Here is a 19,995-nt window from a genome sequence, read left to right as displayed (position 1 = left end):
CTCTCTCATCGATGTTTCTAACTCTCTATCCCTCTCTCTTCCTCTCTGTAATAAAATCAATAAAATATATTTTAAAAAAAACATAGTAAAATATCATTACGCATCCACTAGATTTGCAAAATGTTAAAGTCTAGCAAGGATATAGAGTAAATGGTAAAGGTATTTATCCCAATAACTGGCAATTATAGACCCTACAGCAGAGATTATCAGATGTTAGCATGTCTCAAAAGCACGTGGAGGGCTTATTAAAACATATTGTGGGGCCCCACTCCCAGAGCTTCTGATCCAGTAGGTCTGAGGTGAAGACAAAAACTGCATTTCTATTAAGTTTTCAGCTGATGCTATACTGCTGACTGGGGATCAAACTAACAACCACTGAGCTAGAGAAATGCATGTGGTTGTGCTCAGATGCATATATAATGATGACTATAAATGGACTAAAATATTCACTAACAGTAGAATGGACAAACTATGATATACTTGTAAATTAAAATACTATATAACAATACAAATGAACCACAGCTACAGATAACAAAATGTACAAACTTCTCAAAATATTGAGAGAAAAAAAGGAAATACAATATATAACTTCATTTATATAAAGTTCAGAAAAAGGCAAAACAAAAATATAAACTTTTAGGGATATAGGCATATACAGTAACAGTATATCAGAAAAAAATATAAGATAATGGGTGTATCATGGGAGGCAGGGCTTGTATTCAGGAAAGGATATATAGGAAGTCTACACAGGAAGTCTGGGGTACTGAATATAAGTCTATTTCTTGATCTGGACCTCAGATATTTTGCTTTTTAATTTTTTATTAATCTGTACATTTGTTTTATGTACTTTTCTGTATGCTTTTTATATCTAAAAGTAAAAAATATATTTTAAAAATATAATGAAATGTGTTTTATTCATATTGTAAAAATAAACTAAAGACTTTTTACCTGTAATCCACAGACCCGATCTAAAAATGGCTTTTAGGGTGTCTGCATATCCCTGAAATTGTAAACAAATTTATGCATTGTGCATATGCACAAGACCAAATATTTCACTAGATTCTCAAAAGAGATTTATAACTCCAGAAGTGTTAAAAACCACTAATTTATACACTATATATACTGCCAGAAAACTATTATGAGGACATTTACACCCACATATTTAATGTTGATTTTATTTATATTACTGAAGCTAAGGAAGTCCTTCAACAAACATATTTTTAATTTAGAAATATATTTGTAATTGTGGTCTTAAGAGATATTAAAAAGTTCAAGGTGAAAAATAATGTGCAGATGTTGGAAAAAGTCAGCAGAAATAATTGTTGTGCAGAAACAATACTTCTTGCTTCTCCAGACTGAGTTTTCTGCTGAGTAATTTGTTTGCTCATTGATTAATGCATCACATTTCACATTATGCAGAGAGACATAGCTTCATTTTTGGATGTCTGGAGTCCATGTGCTCAAACCACTGCTTAATGCAGATTAAGTGAAATAAAGAATGAGCCATAATGTAAATACAGAGACTTAAAGGGGATGATGAAAGGAAAAAGAATACAAAATGATTAAAGGAAAAAGATATAACTCAAAGTAGGAGAAGGTTTTCTTGGATTCTTTCATCAAGTATATTCATCTTGTTGTTAGCAGGAATATCGTAACATAAAATAACATATATATGTTCTCAATCCTATAGATGAAAGTGTGGAAATTACTTCAGACCACACATCTGATGAATGACTGTATCTCTTTCTCACCAGATGTTTCACATAAGATGTGTTCACATTCCTGATCTTTCTAAACTTTATAACAATCAGGATGGGAACAAAGTATTCATATCACATGCAATGTTTCCTTGGAGTTTCAGTTCTCATCTTTTCTTATCATTTTTCACATGTATAAAAAATTTAAATTATGTTGAATAATCATATCTTTCACTCCATCTCTAAACCTATCACCAGAAGTTACCCCATCACCTGTTCCTTGCTATAAGGAGGAAGAAAGACACTTTGTAAATAGAAATGTTATTTTCAAAACTAGGATTACATCAGCATCTTCTGTTACTACTTTTTTCCAACAATTAGTGACTCATAAAAAAGAATACATTTCAACAAACCTGCTAGCTCTGGTGGTTTCTAAGGTATATGGTATGTTATGAACCTATGGACACTAAAGTGAGGAGTGATTTGTGAGCCCTTTTTCAGAATGCATTCTGATCACATGTTCATCACACATTATTAGTCTCTCCATTTAGGGATCTATAGGCATGTGTTTTAAAAAGAACTTTTTGTTTCAATGTCAACACCTGCATTATTGTAAAAAAAAGCATGCATAAACAAAATCAAAAACATTCTGTTACTTAAGGAAGGGAAATACATCAGAGAGAAAAACTCATTATAAGAATGTTTCTAAAGTTCCATTGGGTGATTGAGTGTAATGGCTCCCATTATGTATTAGAGAATAAGACCAGGAATACTCTCAGAATTGTATTAAGAACATTGTAAAAACCCACTAATATTCCAGTTTGCCAACCAGCTGATTGAACATGGGTTATTTTCAGAAGTCATCCATATATATAAAAGCCAGGGGCCGTCACGACCGAAATAACCGGATGGACGACTGAAAAGGCTGCATGGGGCGACCAGTCCGGCAGGGGGGTTAGTGAGGGACAACCAAATGACTGAACAGCAGGCTGCGTGGGGCAACCAGGCCAGCAGGGGGATTAGTGAAGGATGACCAAACGCACGAACAGCAGGCTGTGTGGGGCGACCAGGCCAGCAGGAGGGTTAGTGAGGGATGACCAAACAACTAAACAGCAGACTTAGTGGGGCAACCAGGCCGGCTGGGGGGGGGCGGGCAGTGAGGGACAATCAAATGACTGAACAGCAGGCTGCATGAGGCGACCAGGCCGGCAGGGGGGGACAGTGAGGGACGACCAAACGACTGAACAGCAGGCTGTGTGGGGCAACCAGGCCAGCAGTGGGGGCAGTGAGGGACAACCAAACAAACCAAACAGCAGGCTGCGTGGGGCAACCAGGCCAGCCAGGAGGTTAGTGAGGGATGACCAAACAATCGAACAGCAGGCTGTGTGGGGTGACCAGGCCAGCAGGGGGGTTAGTGAGGGACGACCAAATGACTGAATAGCAGGCTGCGTGGGGTGACCAGGTCGGCAGGGAGGGTAGTTAGAGGTGACCAGGCCGGCAGGGGGAGGCAGTTGAAGGTGACCAGGACAGCAGGGGGGTTAGTGAGGGACGACCAAATGACTGAACAGCAGGCTGCATGAGGCAACCAGGCCAGTAGGGGAGGCAGTGAGGGACAACCAAATGACCGAACAGCTGGCTGCATGGGGGGACCAGTCCGGCAGGGGGGGGCAGTGAAGGGTGATCAGGCTGGCAGGCAGAGGCAGTTAGGGGTGATCAGGCTGGCGGGGGAGGGAGGGACAGTTAGGGGAGATCAGGCAGGCAGGTGAACAGTTAGGAACCAGCAGTCCAGGATTGTGAGAGGGATGTCCTTGGGATCGGGCCTAAACTGGCAGTCGGACATCCCCTGAGGGGTCCTGGATTGGAGAGGGTGCAGGCTGGGCTGAAGGGACCCTTCCCCCCTCCATGCACGAATTTCATGCACTGGGCCTCTAGTGATATAATAAATTGTATATGACAGGCTTTATAAATACAAATATGAGGTGGAATAAATTATATGAAAAAGATATGAATCTGCAAGTAAATCAACTTAATAACATGACATCTGCCATTGCTTAGTTAGCATAAACTTAATTTGGGAGATTTCCATACAAATGGGGAAGTTTCAAAAGTTTGTTGAATTAGCACCTCAATGTGATCCATTGCTTTTTGCCATACAGACTGCTTCTCCTCTGCACTGTGGCCAGGAATGGATAAGATATTGTGAATGTAGTTAAAGACTTCTTCCTAAGGAGCACAAGACAATATAATTCATTCATGCATTCATCACTCCAAGAATATTTACTCACTATTTACTATCTATACCAGTCTTGCTAAATATCTATTATTTGGAGATTGTTAACTGATGGAAAACTGACATTGAAGAGAAAGAGCAATTGTTTCAAGTTTAGTTTAGTGTAGAGTCTTAAAAGTTGCAAATCTGTTCCAATTAATTTTGTTCTCAATTTCATTAACCTAATGAGGGAATATCATACTTTTGTCTTTGGTCCTCCCTGTCCACATTCCCAATTTCATCTCAAATCACTCTTGCCCTTGTGTATTAGGATCCATTTACATTGATCTTTTCTTCATTTATATGATCTCTATTCAGTTGCTTGAACATGTCAAAAATTTTCCCCACCTCCGGATCTTTACATATATGCTTCCTTATCCTAGAACACTTTTCTGTTGGCTCTTTGCTTGACTGGCTTCTTCTCAAATTCCAAAGTCAGTTTGTATGTCGCTTCCTCTGAGATTCCTTCCCTGGCTGTCGTATATATGTCAGTTCCCCATCATCTTCTAAAGTCAGTCTCCATCACTAAACTATAAGTTTTAAAACTGCAAGAACTATATCTTTTTAATTATCAGTGTATACTTGCCTAATATCAGGCACTCAATAAAAGCCTACTGACTAAATGAAAACCTGAATCAGCAAACACGTCCAAATATTTCTACTGAATAGTTATACTTACTGAATAGCTATTTCTGCTCGTTGGGGAACTGTGTGGAAATGGTATGGAAAGGGGTAAGCAATCTCTTAACTCACCTCTCTTAGTGGGTCACGTAAGTAGCAATCGATAATTTTGTCATATTGGTGTTCTCGTTCATACATAAACTCACATATTTGATAGCTAGAACATAAAAGGACAAAGTTCAGTGTACCAAACAGGCAGGTGGTTATTATTGTTTCAAAAAGTTTTCTCAGCACAGAAATTATTAGAAAAATAAACACAGTAAGTGTTATTTCCTACTGGTAAATGAAGTTACAGTATTTAAGACAGGGGTGGGGAACGTTTGGCCCCCCAGGCCTTATAAGGCCCGAGAAATCATTTGGTCTGGCCTGCCAAGACATCAGCAGTGTCTTTGACCAAATATAGCAGGCCAGACCAAATTAAGTTGATAATTTTGTATGGCCCATGGATGATGTTATAAATATCCAAATGGCCATTGCAGACAAAATGTTCCCCACCCTAATATAAGGAAATTAATATCTGCCATTCTTCTAAATATAGGTTTAATATACTACTGAACACTATGTTTACAATAAATTTTAAAAGTGGGTATAAAATAAATGTTAAAATAGCATGTGCCACAAAAATAGTTAATATATTAGATATCAATTAATTATATGAAGTTTCTCTGTACAGAATTAAATATGTCAAATGAAATATTAAAAACTGAATAAATAGTAGATCTAATATGTTGCATCTTATTTGCTATATTAAATTCTGCAATATTTACAATATATATTAACAGCTGTCAAAATCTATAAAATATTATGCATATTGTAAGTAAAAAAATAACTAAATAACTAAAATAATAAATCATAAGACTGTTATTTCATTTTTATACTAAAACAAATGTACAGCTACTTCTAATTTACTCCCTGCTAATTTCTGCAAATTTTACTAAATTTCAGATTTAAAAGGCACAAACTTTCATGCTTAAGTTTTTTTTTTTGTTATTTGCATAATTTTTCTTAATTTAAAAATAAGTGGCAATGCATCAATAAACCAGGCTTCAAGTTACAGAAATGTAATTTAATAGTTGTATCAACTAATTATATGACTTCAAAACAACTTACAACTCTGCTTTTTCTGCCATACGGATGAGACGACTCTCTTCAAACTGAACTATGCCTCCAGCCTGCAGCAATTCTAAAAGGACCTGAACATTTAAAATGAATGAACAAAAAACTTTGGGATCTTCTTTTATTTACTAGCTTTTTAAGAGTCCATTCAGCCACACACCATAATTTTTTCTTCTGTCTTATTACTTACTGATGTTTTGGATTGGCTTTCACATACATAACAGGTTAGACTTACATTATAATGTTGATCATATTCTATTTAAGTCTCATAAAAATATTAATGGCTCTATTTTCAAGCATGAAAAGAATGCCACAGTGTTTGCAAATAAAACCTTTTTAGAATACCCAATGATTCTCCACTTAGCTAAAATCATCCATATACACTTTTTCTTGTATGCATGCCTATAAGCATAGTCAATGGACACAGACACTAAGGGGGTGAGGGCATGTGCTGGGGGCTGGGGATGGCTGGGGAGAGGTCAATGGGGAAGGAGACATATGTAATACTTTAAAAAATAAAGATTTTTTTTAAAAAGCAAATTTTTATCTAGAGCTTTTATTTCCTATAGTTCTTAAAGTTCTTTATGTCTTGTGGTCCAGGTAGTATTCATGTTTACATGTTATTTTTTCTAATGAAACGTTGGTATTTTTCACAGTAGCATTATTCACAAGAACCAAAAGGTGGATACAATCCAAATGCCCATAAATGGATGAATGGATAAACAAAATGTGGTATATACATATAATGGAAAATTATTTAGGCCTAAAAAAATAAATGAATTTCTGACACATGCTACAACATAGATGAACCTTAAAAATATTAAGTGGCTCTGCTGGCGTGGCTCAGTGGTTGAGCATCGACCTATAAACCAGAAGGTCACAGGTTCGATTCCTGGTCAGGGCACATGCCCAGGTTGCAGGCTCGATCCCCAGGAGGCAGCCGATCAATGATTCTCTCTCATCATTGATGTTTCTATTCCTCTTTCCTTTTCCCTTCCTTTCTGAAATCAATAAAAACAAATATTAAGTGAAATAAGTCAAATACACACTCAAACAGTACTGTATGATTCCACTTATATGAGGTACCTAAAGTAGTCAAATTCGCAGAGACAGAAAGTGGAATGGTGGTTGCCAGGGGGAGGAGATAATGGGGATTTTCAGTTTGGAAGATAAAGCTTTGGAGTTGGATGGTGGCACAACAATAATATACTTAATGCCTGAATTGTACATTTAAAATTTCAAAATTTATAATATACTAGAGGCCCAGTGCACGAATTCGTGCACGGGTGGGGTCTGGCCAACCTACCCCAATCGGGGCCGATTGGGTCTGGGCTGGCCTCGGGGAGGGGATGCAGGAGGTTGGTCAGCCAGCCCCGTCCCAGATTGGGGGCTGGGAAGCCAGGGGGAGGAACCACGGCCAGCTAGGTTGGCCAGCTAGCCCCGCCTCCTATTTGACCAGTTGGCCGGCTGCAGTGTGCGTCATAGCGACCGGTCATTCCGGTTGTCCTGGTCGCTTGCCTTTTATATATATATATATTTTATCACAATAAAAAACAAACACTGGAATTCATGCCCTGGCTGGGTGGCTCAGTTGGTTGGAGCATCTTCCATGTGCCAAAAGGTTTCAGGTTCATTTCCCAGTCAGGGTACATACCTAGGTTTTGGGTTCGATCACCAGTCGGGGCATGTATGGGAGGCAACCAATCAATATTTATTTATTTTTCTCTCTCTCTCTCTTTCCCCTCTCTCTCTTCTCCCTTCTCTAAAAAAATCAATAAAAACATATCCTGTGGTGATGTTTAAAAACAAGAACAACAACAAAACATTGGGGTTCTTATAAATAATTTTACCAAACGAAGAAGGTGAATAACAAAGGTGACCAGGATGTTGTGATAGATTCTTCAATATTTGTAAATAAGCCTCTCAATACAATAGAATCATTACTTAGTCATTAGGGCAATGTGAGAAAGCTCTCTCTTGTACTGAAGTTCAAGATCCAGAGTAACATGATCCTTCTCAGAACTCCAGGAAACCATTTGACAAAGCATTTTTCTAACTTAGGAAATTGATTACTTTCAAGTTAAAAAAAAGGGGGGGGGGCATAAAATAAATAAAACCTATCCAAACTTTACATTTCAGAACCCTAATTTAATCCACTTTGAGTGTTTTAATGTACTGCTACATAGAACAACTATGGAGTCAACGCCATCTGCTGGAAGCCTCAATGCGGAATAACATAATAATGCTACGCTGGAGCCAGTCCTACCAACCCACTAGAATTGAGTGTTAAATTTTCAGGAATTTTGTAAGTCAGTTGTGAAACACAGACATTGTTAAAAATTAAACTATGTAACTTTACAGTTAAATAAAGTAAAAACAAAGGTAATTAATACTAAAAACTCACCACTTTCTAATTATTTCACTACATTTTACTATGTATGCTCTTGAGGTTAGTTACTGTAACTGAATCTGTACGGGGAAATATTACATAAGGGTGTTGTACTTAGCATCTCTTTCCAACTCTCGGCTGAGTGACAGCATGCTGGTAGGCTGAAATGGTGGGAGTGCTGACATCATGGAAACTGGCAAATTTTGTAAATCAGGGCTTTTTACATTTTTAAGGGGTTGTAAAACAAAGAATATGTGACATATACTATAGGTGGCCACAAGCCTAAAATAGTTACTCTTTGGCTTTTTACAGGAAAACTGCCAATCCTTGGTTATGAAAGTGATAGAGATAATGTCAATAAGGCAATCAAACTTTAAAGTGTGAATGTCGTAGTCATTACAATGTGAATATCAAAAAATTAAGGAATTCTTTATTTCAAAAACTGCTATCTGATTCAGCAAAGAAGTCACTTCACTGATGAATGAGTGATCTCTGACATGCTTTCATTATTGCACTTTCATAACTGACTTACCCTTATTCATTCATGTAAATGAAAATATCAACCAACATTCATATCAGACCTACATTTGAAGAGCAAGTTTTTAAACTTATATCAGCATTCCACTGGAAAATACTAACAAATGCTACATAAACAAATTTTGATATATAACAAACTGTACAAGGGAAAGAATGCCTAAGAAGGGAAGGAACTGGGTTCTAATCTTAGTTGTGACCTTGAGCAATTTACTTTATCCATTTTCTATATTTCTAAAATGAGTAGGAAAGGAAACTAGTTAATCTCAAAGAGGACTCCAAATAATAGAATATTACTATAGGATCATTACTTTTTAATGTTTGGCTTTTACATTTAGATTAGATTTTTATTTCTATTTAATTATTTATATAAAAAGTTTTTTTTATCATTTTATATAGCAAAATAACATGCATAACATGATCCATTTTTTCTACCAATAGAGAAATAGGGGCAAAATGAGGGGCCACATTACTGTTTGTATTCAATATAATTTAAGAGATAACCAAAATTTTAGCAGTCACTGGGCCACAGCTGTGGAGAGAAAGGGGTCACTGTTGCTACCACATGTTCTTTATCTGGGTCTCAACCTCCCAGCTGTGCACTATTACCATAAAAAATCAGCATAGTTATCAAAATACTTAATTTTTATAGCTTAGCTCACAAAAGTCTGGCAACCAATTTTAAGTAGGTTGACTCTCTTAGTGCTCACAATTATGATGGGTAAACTTTTAAAGAATCCTATTCTTAGAAGGGACCAAAAAAAGGGGGCATATATAGAAAGAAGTGGTGCTCAAACAGTTACCATGTCACAGCAGTTAGTGGAGGGATAGGTGGATTCTTGTCTCCAGAAATGGTTAGCCCTAATGCAGTGGGGTTAGAGGGCACTTCCAAAAGCTGAGTGTCCCACACTCAGTAACCTGCAGTCTTTCCATAGCAGCAAGGAGTGGTTATCAGATTAATAACGCTGGTGGAAAGCAGGATACAACAGGTGCCAACTGTGGCTGCAATGCATTTATTGAGCACTTCATAGTTAAATGGGAATGCTATTTAACTGGGATTAGGAGACACCTTTCAGATTGTTAAAAAAAAAAAAAAAAAAAACACACACACACAAAAAAAACACACACACCAACAACAGCTAAATTGGATCCAAGGAGAAGGATGAAGTATTCTCCTTGATGTCATGTTGAATGCAAGACAGGTCCAGTGCCTAGAAACTTAGTGTGATATAAGGTCCATATATATGCACTTCTAACAACCGTCCACACTATTTTCTGGTTGCCACTATCGGGCTTAGTGTTAGGGTTTGGCACAAGTCACTTCCCCCTTAAGCCTTGTGAAGTCTAGCACAGAAGGGTTCTTTTGGGCTTACACTGTTTTCTTTCCCACTCTTTTAAAAAATATATATTTTTATTGATTTTAGAGATGAAGGGAGAGGGAGAGAGGGGAGCAGAGAGAGAGAGAGAGAGAGAGAGAGAGAGAGAGAGAGAGAGAAACATCAATGATGAGAGAGAAAATCATTGACTGACTGTCTCCTGCATGCCCCACACTGGGGATTGAGCCTGCAACCTCGGGCATGTGCCCTGACAGGGAATGGAACTGTGATCTCCTGGTTCATAGATCAACACTCAACCACTGAACCACGCCAGCCAGGCTTCTTTCCTACTCTTTAGCAAACGAGTTCTAGTAGTTCATACCTGCTGTCTTTCAGAGTGCCGGGAATCATCATCAGGACTACAGAGGAATTCAAGGACCTGGTCAAAGAAAATGTACTTTTTTATTGGATACCAGCATGCATGCTATCACACTATCAATGAACACAGCACCTACCCTTTCTATCTCATCAATTCATTCACACTTCACCATAAAAAATATACCACAGGTATATGGTATCTTCCCAACTGATTGGCCTAGTACATGGCACAGGAGGTTCAGGTATGCTGTTTAAAATCATGACTAGAAGGCATCATCATATATATACTTAACTTTAAGATCCCTGATACCATGGACCAAGCAAAGCATGAACTTTGGAGTCAGGCCACTTAAATTTGAATTCTAACCTTATCAACACTTAAGAACATCTATTGTTAATAATAACACTTATTAAGTATGATCTTGGATGAGTACCTCAACCTCTCCAGGCTTTAGTTAGCTCATCTGCAAAATGGGGTTAACAAGTATATCAAATTCAGAATTATTAGGAGCACTGAATTAATAAACACATATAAAACTGGAACAGAGCCTGGCACTATGAAGTACTCAACAAATCTAGTCATTATTAGCTGCAGATAAACAAGTATTTTCACTGTCATGTGTGGATATGGGGATGCTATTTAGGAAATACCTTTAGGAAATACCTTTCAGATTCAAAGTTATTTGTAAGTACATTCAGATTTTCCACAAGTAATATCTCCCCCAGATGATCAACATAATAGTCTTTCTGCCAGTGAGATGGGTGATTCTTAAATTGGAAAATTTTTTCAGCAAATAAATTTGGAGCAAAAGAATAACTGAGAGAACAAAATCTCTATAAACTAATCTCCACAAATCATACTCCCATGATACCACCTTACTAGGCAAAGTCATACTACCCAGACAAATCATTTAACAAAACGAATAACAGCTAAATTAGATCCAATCTGAAACCAGAACAGGCTTCTCTCTGTTAAGACACTGATCCAATTGGCTATTACATTTAGAGACCATGTAATCCAGTGAACTTTTCAATGAACGGTAATAAAATAAAAACAATTCTAGCTCTCATTGTTGAAGACACTCACCTGATCAAAGAGGGTTCTGTTTACAAACAAGGTATTGTCAGGCTTTGCAAGCTGCCGGGCAAGGAATGTAAAGAGACACCCGACTTGTGAGGGAGTAAAATCTGAGTTCTCCACCATAACCTGATGAGCGAAAGAGGCCATTTATTCAATGTACCATCTGATTTGACACAAAAAAATGTACAATGAGAAGGGTTGGGGGAGCCTCATTACTGAAGACTCATGAAAATATTATTTTGCAACAATTGAGTTTAATACCAATAAGAGAAGGAGCACAACTGCTTGCATACTCTGAAAGGGGATCATTTTGGTGATTTTTGGCATATTTCTAGGCACAACTTGGATCAGAAGTGAATTGTTAGGTAACCTGCAGGGAGATATTAATCATGTTTCCCTCTTGAAGTCTTAAAAGAGAAACCTACTAAAATTAATTTTAATTAAATTAAAGTAACCCTACTAAAAATCTGCCCACTGATCCAGGAAGAAAGGAGTTGCTTTGGGGTTTAAAAGATAATTTCAGAGTGCAGGTATCCCAGAAACAAAGTCGGCCAGCCTACGAACCAATGAAGTGAATAGATTCTCCTTGTCTATAAGCAGTTCCTTGAACAGATGGTTTTGCACATTGGGCTTTTTATAACCACACACGGTTATCAAATCATACTCATTCCTCTGCTTTAAGTGAGCTTTCCTCTCCTGACTACCTACTATGTAGAAGATGCTATGGTAGATGCCTTCAAGGGAATTATAAACAAGAAAGCAAGGTGAGACAGATAAACAAATTTTAAATAAAAGGCGCAGTGCTATCAGCACTATTATAAAGGAACAAATTACTCCAGCAGCACAGTGGGGGAAATTATTTCAAGTGGTTAGACAGGGAATTGAAAAGAAATTAGAAGAGTAGCCTTTAAACTAAGCTTTAAAGCCCATGTGGAACCTGTAATGGGAAATGCCAGGAGCGAGTGCAACCCAGTCAGAGAGAGCAATGTGAGCGAAAGCAGGAACACAGTAAAATGTGAGATTGTTTGGAGAAACTGTGTTCATTAGAATGCAGAAGCATGCATGAGGAGCAAGGAGAAATTACATATAAATAAAAGATTAGGCCTCAAATGCCATTCTAAAAAATCTAGAATTTATTCCATAGAAAACTGGGGAGCTACAAAAGGTGTTCAACCAGGAGAGTTGATCATGATCAGTACTGCGCTTAGGAAAATTATCCTATCAGCAGGGTACCAGATAAAATAACAAGGAATAAATTGAAGGTAGGCCAAATGCACATGACTGCAGGTGTCCAGGGAAAGATAAAGGGGTCCTGAACTAGGGCAGTTATAAAGAAAAGGGAAGGAGGAAGAGGTGCAAAAGACACTGCAGAAAGAGAGGAGATAAGTCGAGTACACATGCATGAAAAAAGGTATGTAGCTAAGGAGAAATAAAAACATGTCAGATCTTGAGCCTGACAGGCTTGTAGGATAATGAAGCTCTTCACAAAGGGACAGAATGCAGAAGCTTGGGAAAGAAGATCATGCACTGCTTTGGACTGGCTGAGTTTATGGAGGCAACTCTACAACAAATTAAAGAATACCCTCTCTTATCTGTCAAAGAGTCCTAAGTTCCCTCCCTCCATTGTCCATTCAAAAATAAAGTATAAGATTTTTCCAATTAGAAAATATTCCCTTGGGGCCTGGCTTTTGGCCTACCTTTTCTTACTTTGCTGGCAGTTTATCTCTTTTTTATATGCTTCCTGCTTTTGTCCAGCCATCACAGCTTGCCCAAGTATATGTATTTCAAGTTGCAGTCTGTGTATGTTTCCAAATTCTGATTTAAACTATCCAAAGAGCTTCCTATGGCTTTAAAACCCTCAGTCATCACTCCCCTTCAGTGCACAGGTCCTTTCTGAGGATTCAACTGTTGGGACCCATCTAAAGTTCCTCTGCTTTTAGCCCTTCCTTTTGCTCTATAAGTGTAAACTCCTTAACTGATTTCACTCACATGTGGGATATAAAACTGAAAGCAATAATGAGCAAACAAGAAAAACAAACAAACAAAAATTCATAGACACAGACAACAGTATGCGGTGACCAGAGGGACGGGGGTGTTGCCACTACGGGAAACAGTATAGAGAGTCCTCAAAAAATTAAAAATGAAACTACAGCATAATCCAGCAATTCAATCTCTGAGTATTTATCTGAAGAAAACAAAACCACCAATTTGAATATATGTGCATCACATGTTCATTGCAGCATAATTTACTATAGCCAAGATATGGAAGCAACCCTATGTGCCCATCTTTAGATCCTTATATATAAAAAGCCAGGTGCCATCATAACCTACACGACCGGATGGACGACCAAACAGCAGGCTAGGGAGCTGAGGGAGCGGGAGCTGTGGGCCCCCGGCTGCCCACGGCGTGGCAGCAGGAGGAGGGAGCTATGGGCCCAAACGACCAAAGGACCGGTCCGGCTCTCACGGCATGGCAGGGCTGGGCCACGGAGGCTGAGGAGCCTCGCGGGGTGGGGGCTGTGAGCATGGAGCTTCGCAGGGTGGCTGAGGTGGAGGAGCATCATGGGGGCTGTGAGTATGGAGCTTTACGGGCTGGTGAGGCGGAGGAGCGTTGCGGTGGCGGGGGCTGTTAGCGTGGAGCTTCCCGGGGTGGCTGAGGCAGAGGAGCGTCGCGGGGCGGGAAGCATGGAGCATCATAGGGCGGCAGAGGCGGGGCTGGGGCTGTTAGCGTGGAGCTTCGCGGGGCAGATGAGGCCGAGGAGCCTCGTGGGGCAGGGGCTGTGAGTGTGGAGGTTCACGGGGCAGGAGCCATGGAGGTGGAGGAGTGACGCTGGGCAGTGGACATGGCCCTGATTGCAGCTAGGCCTAGAGACCCTAACCGCGCACGATTTAATCGTGCGCTGGGCCTCTAGTAAACAGATAAAGAAGATGTGATATATATACATACAATGGAATATTATTCACCTATAAGTAATGAAATCTGACCATTTGCAACAACATAGATGGACCCAGAGCAGTGGTCGGCAAACTGCGGCTCGCGAGCCACATGCGGCTCACGAGCCGCAGTTTGCCGCTCTGTTGACTAATGAGTTTGCCGACCACTGCCTTAGGGAAAAACACTTAAAAAACATTTTAATCTTATACTAATGTCTTTAACCTGAAGTCAAAACTTCTGGGTAAGGGTAATGCCTTACGCAGTGGTCGGCAAACTTATTAGTCAACAGAGCAGCAAACCACGGCTCGCGAGCCACAGTTTGCCGACCACTGACCCAGAGCATATTATGCCAAGTGAAATAGGTTAGACTGAGAAAGACAAATACTGCCTGATTTCACTTATATGTGTAATCTATTAAACAAAACAAATGAAAACAGAAACAGAGTCATAGATACAGATAACAAACTGGTGGTTGCCAAAGAGAAGAGGTTTGGGGAATGGAGGGAACAGGCAAAATAGGTAAAGGGGATTAAGAGGTACAAACTTCTAGTTATAAATAAGTCATGAGGATATAATATACAGCATAGGGAATATAGTCAATAATACTGCAACTTTGTGACAGATAGTAACTAGATTTATTGTGGTGATCATTCTGTAATGTAAAAAAGTATTGAATCACTATGTTGTACACCTGAAACTAAAACAATATTGTATGTAAACTATAATTAAATTAAAATAAGTTACAAAAACAAATCCTCAAGGTCTACCTACAAGACGCTCAAATCCAGGTAGAAAAATATACATGTAAATAATTACAATACAGTTCTCCAAGTGTAGCATAAAATGTTCTATGAGCACAGAGAAGGGGCAACTAATCAACCTGGAAGTGTGGGAGGGCATTCTAAGAGTTTCTCATGGATGATACACAAGTTACACATTGGAAAATTGTTAGGAATTTGCCAAGCAGAGAGAAAAAGAAGGAAAAGGCAAGATGGGATAATTGAAAACTCATGCAAATAACGTAAGTCATAAAGATGACACATAAAGTTCAGTGAATTCCAATAATTCAATATGGTTGAGAAGTTCATAATACAGTGAGGGAGGGCAGTAAAAGAGGGGAGAGTTATAGTGTAGTAGACAGGGACCAAAAAACAAAGAAGTATCTTGGATGCAATATTAAACAGTTTAGATAGGTAAGGCAGAAACTAGTACTTGTGCTCCAACATCTATTCTCTCCTTCTAACTGAGAAACAGAACTCCTTACTTTTAGCTAAACACATAGTCACCCACAATACAGAGTACAGAGTCATATATCTAAGTTCTGATCAATATGATATAAGCAGAATTATAGTACACAACTTCTGAGACATTTTCTTAAAGAGAGGGAACACTATCTTCTTCATCCCCTTCTGCATTCAGGCTAACTAGAATGCAGAGGTGATGGCTGGAGCTTGATCAGTCATTTTGGACCAAAAACTAGAAACAATATACTAAAAATAACAGCAGTAACAAAGAGGCAATCTGCATCCCTGATAAGTTTATAAAGCTAATCTAATAAATCAGGTTGTCTACCTCTAGACTTATATATATAAAAAAATTTCCTTCAAAATTAAACTGTTATTTGAATTTTCTCTCATAGCAGAACTTAATTACAACTGATCCAATGGAGAGTCATAGAAGAATATTAGGTAGAGGAAAGGCAAGATCACAAACCAGAGGAAGACAAAATTCTTTATAGAGACCATTTAGGGAGGTATTTTGGAAATCCAGGTAAAGATTCTCCATACTAGCCACCTGGATCAAAGTTTGGGAATTTAGCAATCCTAATTTCATATTCATCACTGCCTATCTTACAAGATCAATAAACAGCTCAAACGACATAACATATATAAATGTGCTTTGGAAATTATAAAGGACTATTACAAATGTAATGCATTAATTAATGTAAAAAGCCAGGTGCTAGAGAATATTTCCATAGTGTTCTCTTGTACAAAATAATCTACAAGTCACTGTGAGGAATAAATTTTCACTTCACAGCCAAATGAACAGGACACAAATTCTAGGCTTTCAGCTACACGAAGAAACTGGCCTGGTTAAAGCTGTACAGATTCATTTATTAGCAACAGCATTAATCTCAAAATGGCTTTGGACTTAATCTAGATTGATTTAGACGGGATGACCATCTCGGTGTGCCCCAAATAATGCATTCTTAAGTGTTACCTTGTCATCTCAGTACCATGGTACAACTATGGCACTATCTTAGCCACACAGTGATGTTGGTATGAAACGAAGGGAGATTCTTCACATTATTTACTTTTTCAAAGCATTCTGAAGTCAGTCTCTATGATTGCATATAATTACTAACATAGCAATTATCACAATATGCATTTTTCTAGAGTAGTACCTGGTATCCTAGTATACATTCTAAAGCTGAGATACATTAAATATTTTGAATGATTAGTATTTTGTTCAGTATTTGAAGACAAGGACATCATAATAAAATTTTTAAATGATTGCAGCATATTGCTTCCTTAAACAAGATTTTAGAACTTGCTATAAAACAATTCAATTTTCTTAATAAAAACATCAATACAAAGGCATGTACACTTTGAATACTTACTTTCAACAATATATCCACAATACGCTGTTGATATTCTACAGCTTGCTTGTCATTTTTAAAATCTTCAAAAGTCTAAAAGGGAGACATTTTTAAAAAGAATTATTATTTGCAAATTTTAGAAGGCAACAGGATATTATTAATAGTCAGGAAAATTTTCAAATAAGATAACCATTCCTCATCAACTTTTTCCTTATATACCTTTAATAGTAAAGTTTTTTTAGATAAGTAAAAAGATATAGCATTTAATATAGCATGGTATTCTGAGACTTTAAAATAGACAAAAAAGTATAAAAATATAGTGATCATCATACAACCAAAAAGTGATTTGAGAAGGAAAGGCAAAGTTTAAAGGCAATGAAAAAGAAAGAACACTAATGGCAAGAGGCAACTCATGAGCAAGGGTTTAAGAAAGAGGAAATACATGTTATATGCTCAGCCATCATTCCGCTTATGCTATTTGGAAATACAGTTTACTAATTGCCATGAAAAATAACTGTCATGACAAATAAGAAAAAATAATAGATATCTATAAAAATTATTATGGCAAAAGATGCAATGTTAAAACACTCAAGCCTATGTACAAGGAATAGGTATCCTATTTTCAAAACACTGCCAAGCATAGCACTTTTTATGGCCCTGTTCTCGTAGAGTCAAATGTATTTTTAAATAGAACATGTATCAAATTAAATGACAGTACCTAATTCTGAAAAATATCTGATACCTAGAGGATGCATATATGAAGGAATTGAAATTGTATTCATATAAAAAAGGTTAAATAAAATTATTTGTTGAATAATAAGAATGATGAAAGACTTGAAGATCTTCCCTATGGTTTTCACTTAGCACATTTGGCTCTTGAAATGTGTAAAATCACATAGCAATAATTTATTGCTTATTTTCCTGAAATAAGAAAATAGGCTCCATATTGTGCCAATAGATTTTTTTTTTAAAGTTCACAGCCATGAACTTTCATGATTATATCATAGTTACATTCAAACCAGAATACTTGCTGTTCTTCAAATGGGCCCTGAACTTCCCCAAAGCACCTTTGTTCATGCAGGTCTCTTATTAGCATGCCTTTCCTTCCTTCCTCCTGTCTGACCACACAGTAAGCACTTTAAACAAATTACTGCTGATTTGTCTAGATAATTACACAGAAAAACACAATCTTTCTAAAAAATATTTTAACTTAGCTAGACCACTTTGCTGTCACTTAGTTGAGAAATGCTAAAACTATCAAGTTATCAAGGAGACTGTAGAAACTCTTATTCTGGAAAGATTGAACCAAAAATATTATGATGTTTAAGTGGATTAAATATGATCCTACCTAAAGTCAAAAAGATGGACTAGAAAGTCTCTCAGTTCTACCTTCAGGTTTATAAGAATAACAAACATGCACACACTCACACACACAGCCTGCCAAAGTGCAGGTACAAACATAAGTTACTATCCGCTAATACAAGTACTAGTCAACTAAAATACAAAATCATGGAGAATTAATATACAAATTATAAAAGTACATCAGTAAAGCAAGTAAAAAATAATTTCATTATCTATTTTCCTTTTGGCAGAATGTATCCACTGCTTTGAAGCAGATATTGAATGTTTACTTCTGTAAACATAATTAAGTGGTGATATACATAATGACATTTAAAAAAATTTTATTATACATTTTTATTAATTTGAGAGAGGAAGGGAGAGGGAGAGAGGGAGAAAAAGAGAAAGAGGGAGAGGAAGAAAGAGAAACATTGATGTGAGAGAGAAACATCTATGGGTTGTCTCATGTATGCACCCCAGCCAGGGACTGAACCCGCTACCTGGGCGTGTGCCCTGACCAGGAATTGAACCAGTGACCTTTTGGTGCAAGGGACAACATTCAACCTACTGAGCCACATGGACCAGGGCATAATGACATATTTTGATTGTAGTTAACAGATGCCACCAAAATGGCACATCACTGTTCAAACATTATCATTCCACAAAGATGCTTCTAACTATACAATACCTGTTGGAAGACTAATATGCAAAAATGTCCTAATGGAGTTTATGAAGCGCACAGGTAGACCTAAAACTGGAATCCAAAGTCATCTGTACATTTGGTCATAAAAACTTCTTTCTGTAGTCCCTTAAAAATTATTATAGGGTTTTTATAAGATAACAAGAGGCTAAATCCTAATCAAGGGATAAACGAACATTCTCTGTAAAGGCCGGAAAGAAAATACTATATAGGCTTTGTGGGCTACATGCAATCGCTATGACATATTCTTCTTCTGTTTTTATTTATTTATTTTTAAATATACAAACTTTTATTCAAAGATAATTCCAGAAAGACATATTTTGGTCACTTTTAAAGAGATAAATTGAAGATCTCAGAAAAATTATATCTGATCTTCTTCTGTTTTTATAACCCTTAAAAATGTAAAGAATTCTTAGCTCACACAGACCAGAGGCCAAATGAAGCTTGGCAAATTTGATCTACATACTGAAGTTTGTGGACCCTTGTCCTAATATCTTCAGACACCCTCCAGCAAGAACCCTTCTATGATGATTAAAAACAAAACAAAACAATTCATCACCAACAACTTAGGCAAATGGGAAAACTAAAAGTGCAACAAATACCACAAAGTTCAACTTACATAAAATTAACTTGGGAAAATAAACATTCCAAATTAGCAAAGTTGGCTCCAAAGCCCTAACACCAAAAGAAGTCAGGATAAAACTGGGTAGAAGAAGGGAGTGTGTGACAAGGTTTCAGTGGCAGCAGAACAACTATAATACAAAGAGAACCCACCCTGGGTGAGGAAATCCTGACATCAGGTCAGAGACCTGGTGGGTCAGACCACAGCTAATAGGAAGGTCAAAGGAAGGGGACTACTGGCAAGTGTGGATCAGAGGTCAAAATAAGACACTGCTTTTGGGGCAGAGAGAGGTACCTTGAAAGGGGGAGATATTCCTTGGAGGCTTATGGTAAAGAAGGAA

The 19,995-nt window shown here is 37.6% G+C and overlaps 1 protein-coding gene across 1 annotated transcript in view; it reads right to left on the bottom strand.

Annotated features, from left to right (window-relative positions):
• Positions 1-19,995, bottom strand: part of VPS8 (VPS8 subunit of CORVET complex) — a 246,690-nt gene that overhangs the window by 98,606 nt on the left and 128,089 nt on the right. The window contains exons 28-33 of the mRNA XM_054713802.1: positions 17,017-17,088; positions 11,468-11,587; positions 10,385-10,441; positions 5,758-5,840; positions 4,720-4,804; positions 3,822-3,920 (exon numbers count right to left, since the gene is read on the bottom strand). Coding sequence (XP_054569777.1) covers positions 3,822-3,920; positions 4,720-4,804; positions 5,758-5,840; positions 10,385-10,441; positions 11,468-11,587; positions 17,017-17,088 — 516 coding nt within the window. The remainder of the gene's footprint in view (positions 1-3,821; positions 3,921-4,719; positions 4,805-5,757; positions 5,841-10,384; positions 10,442-11,467; positions 11,588-17,016; positions 17,089-19,995) is intronic.

Source organism: Eptesicus fuscus, chromosome 3, assembly GCF_027574615.1.
Source record: "Eptesicus fuscus isolate TK198812 chromosome 3, DD_ASM_mEF_20220401, whole genome shotgun sequence".
In the NCBI taxonomy this organism is placed as follows: domain Eukaryota; kingdom Metazoa; phylum Chordata; class Mammalia; order Chiroptera; family Vespertilionidae; genus Eptesicus; species Eptesicus fuscus.
The sequence above is the reverse complement of the archived record's forward strand: the minus strand, read 5'-3'. Positions and strand labels throughout refer to the sequence as shown.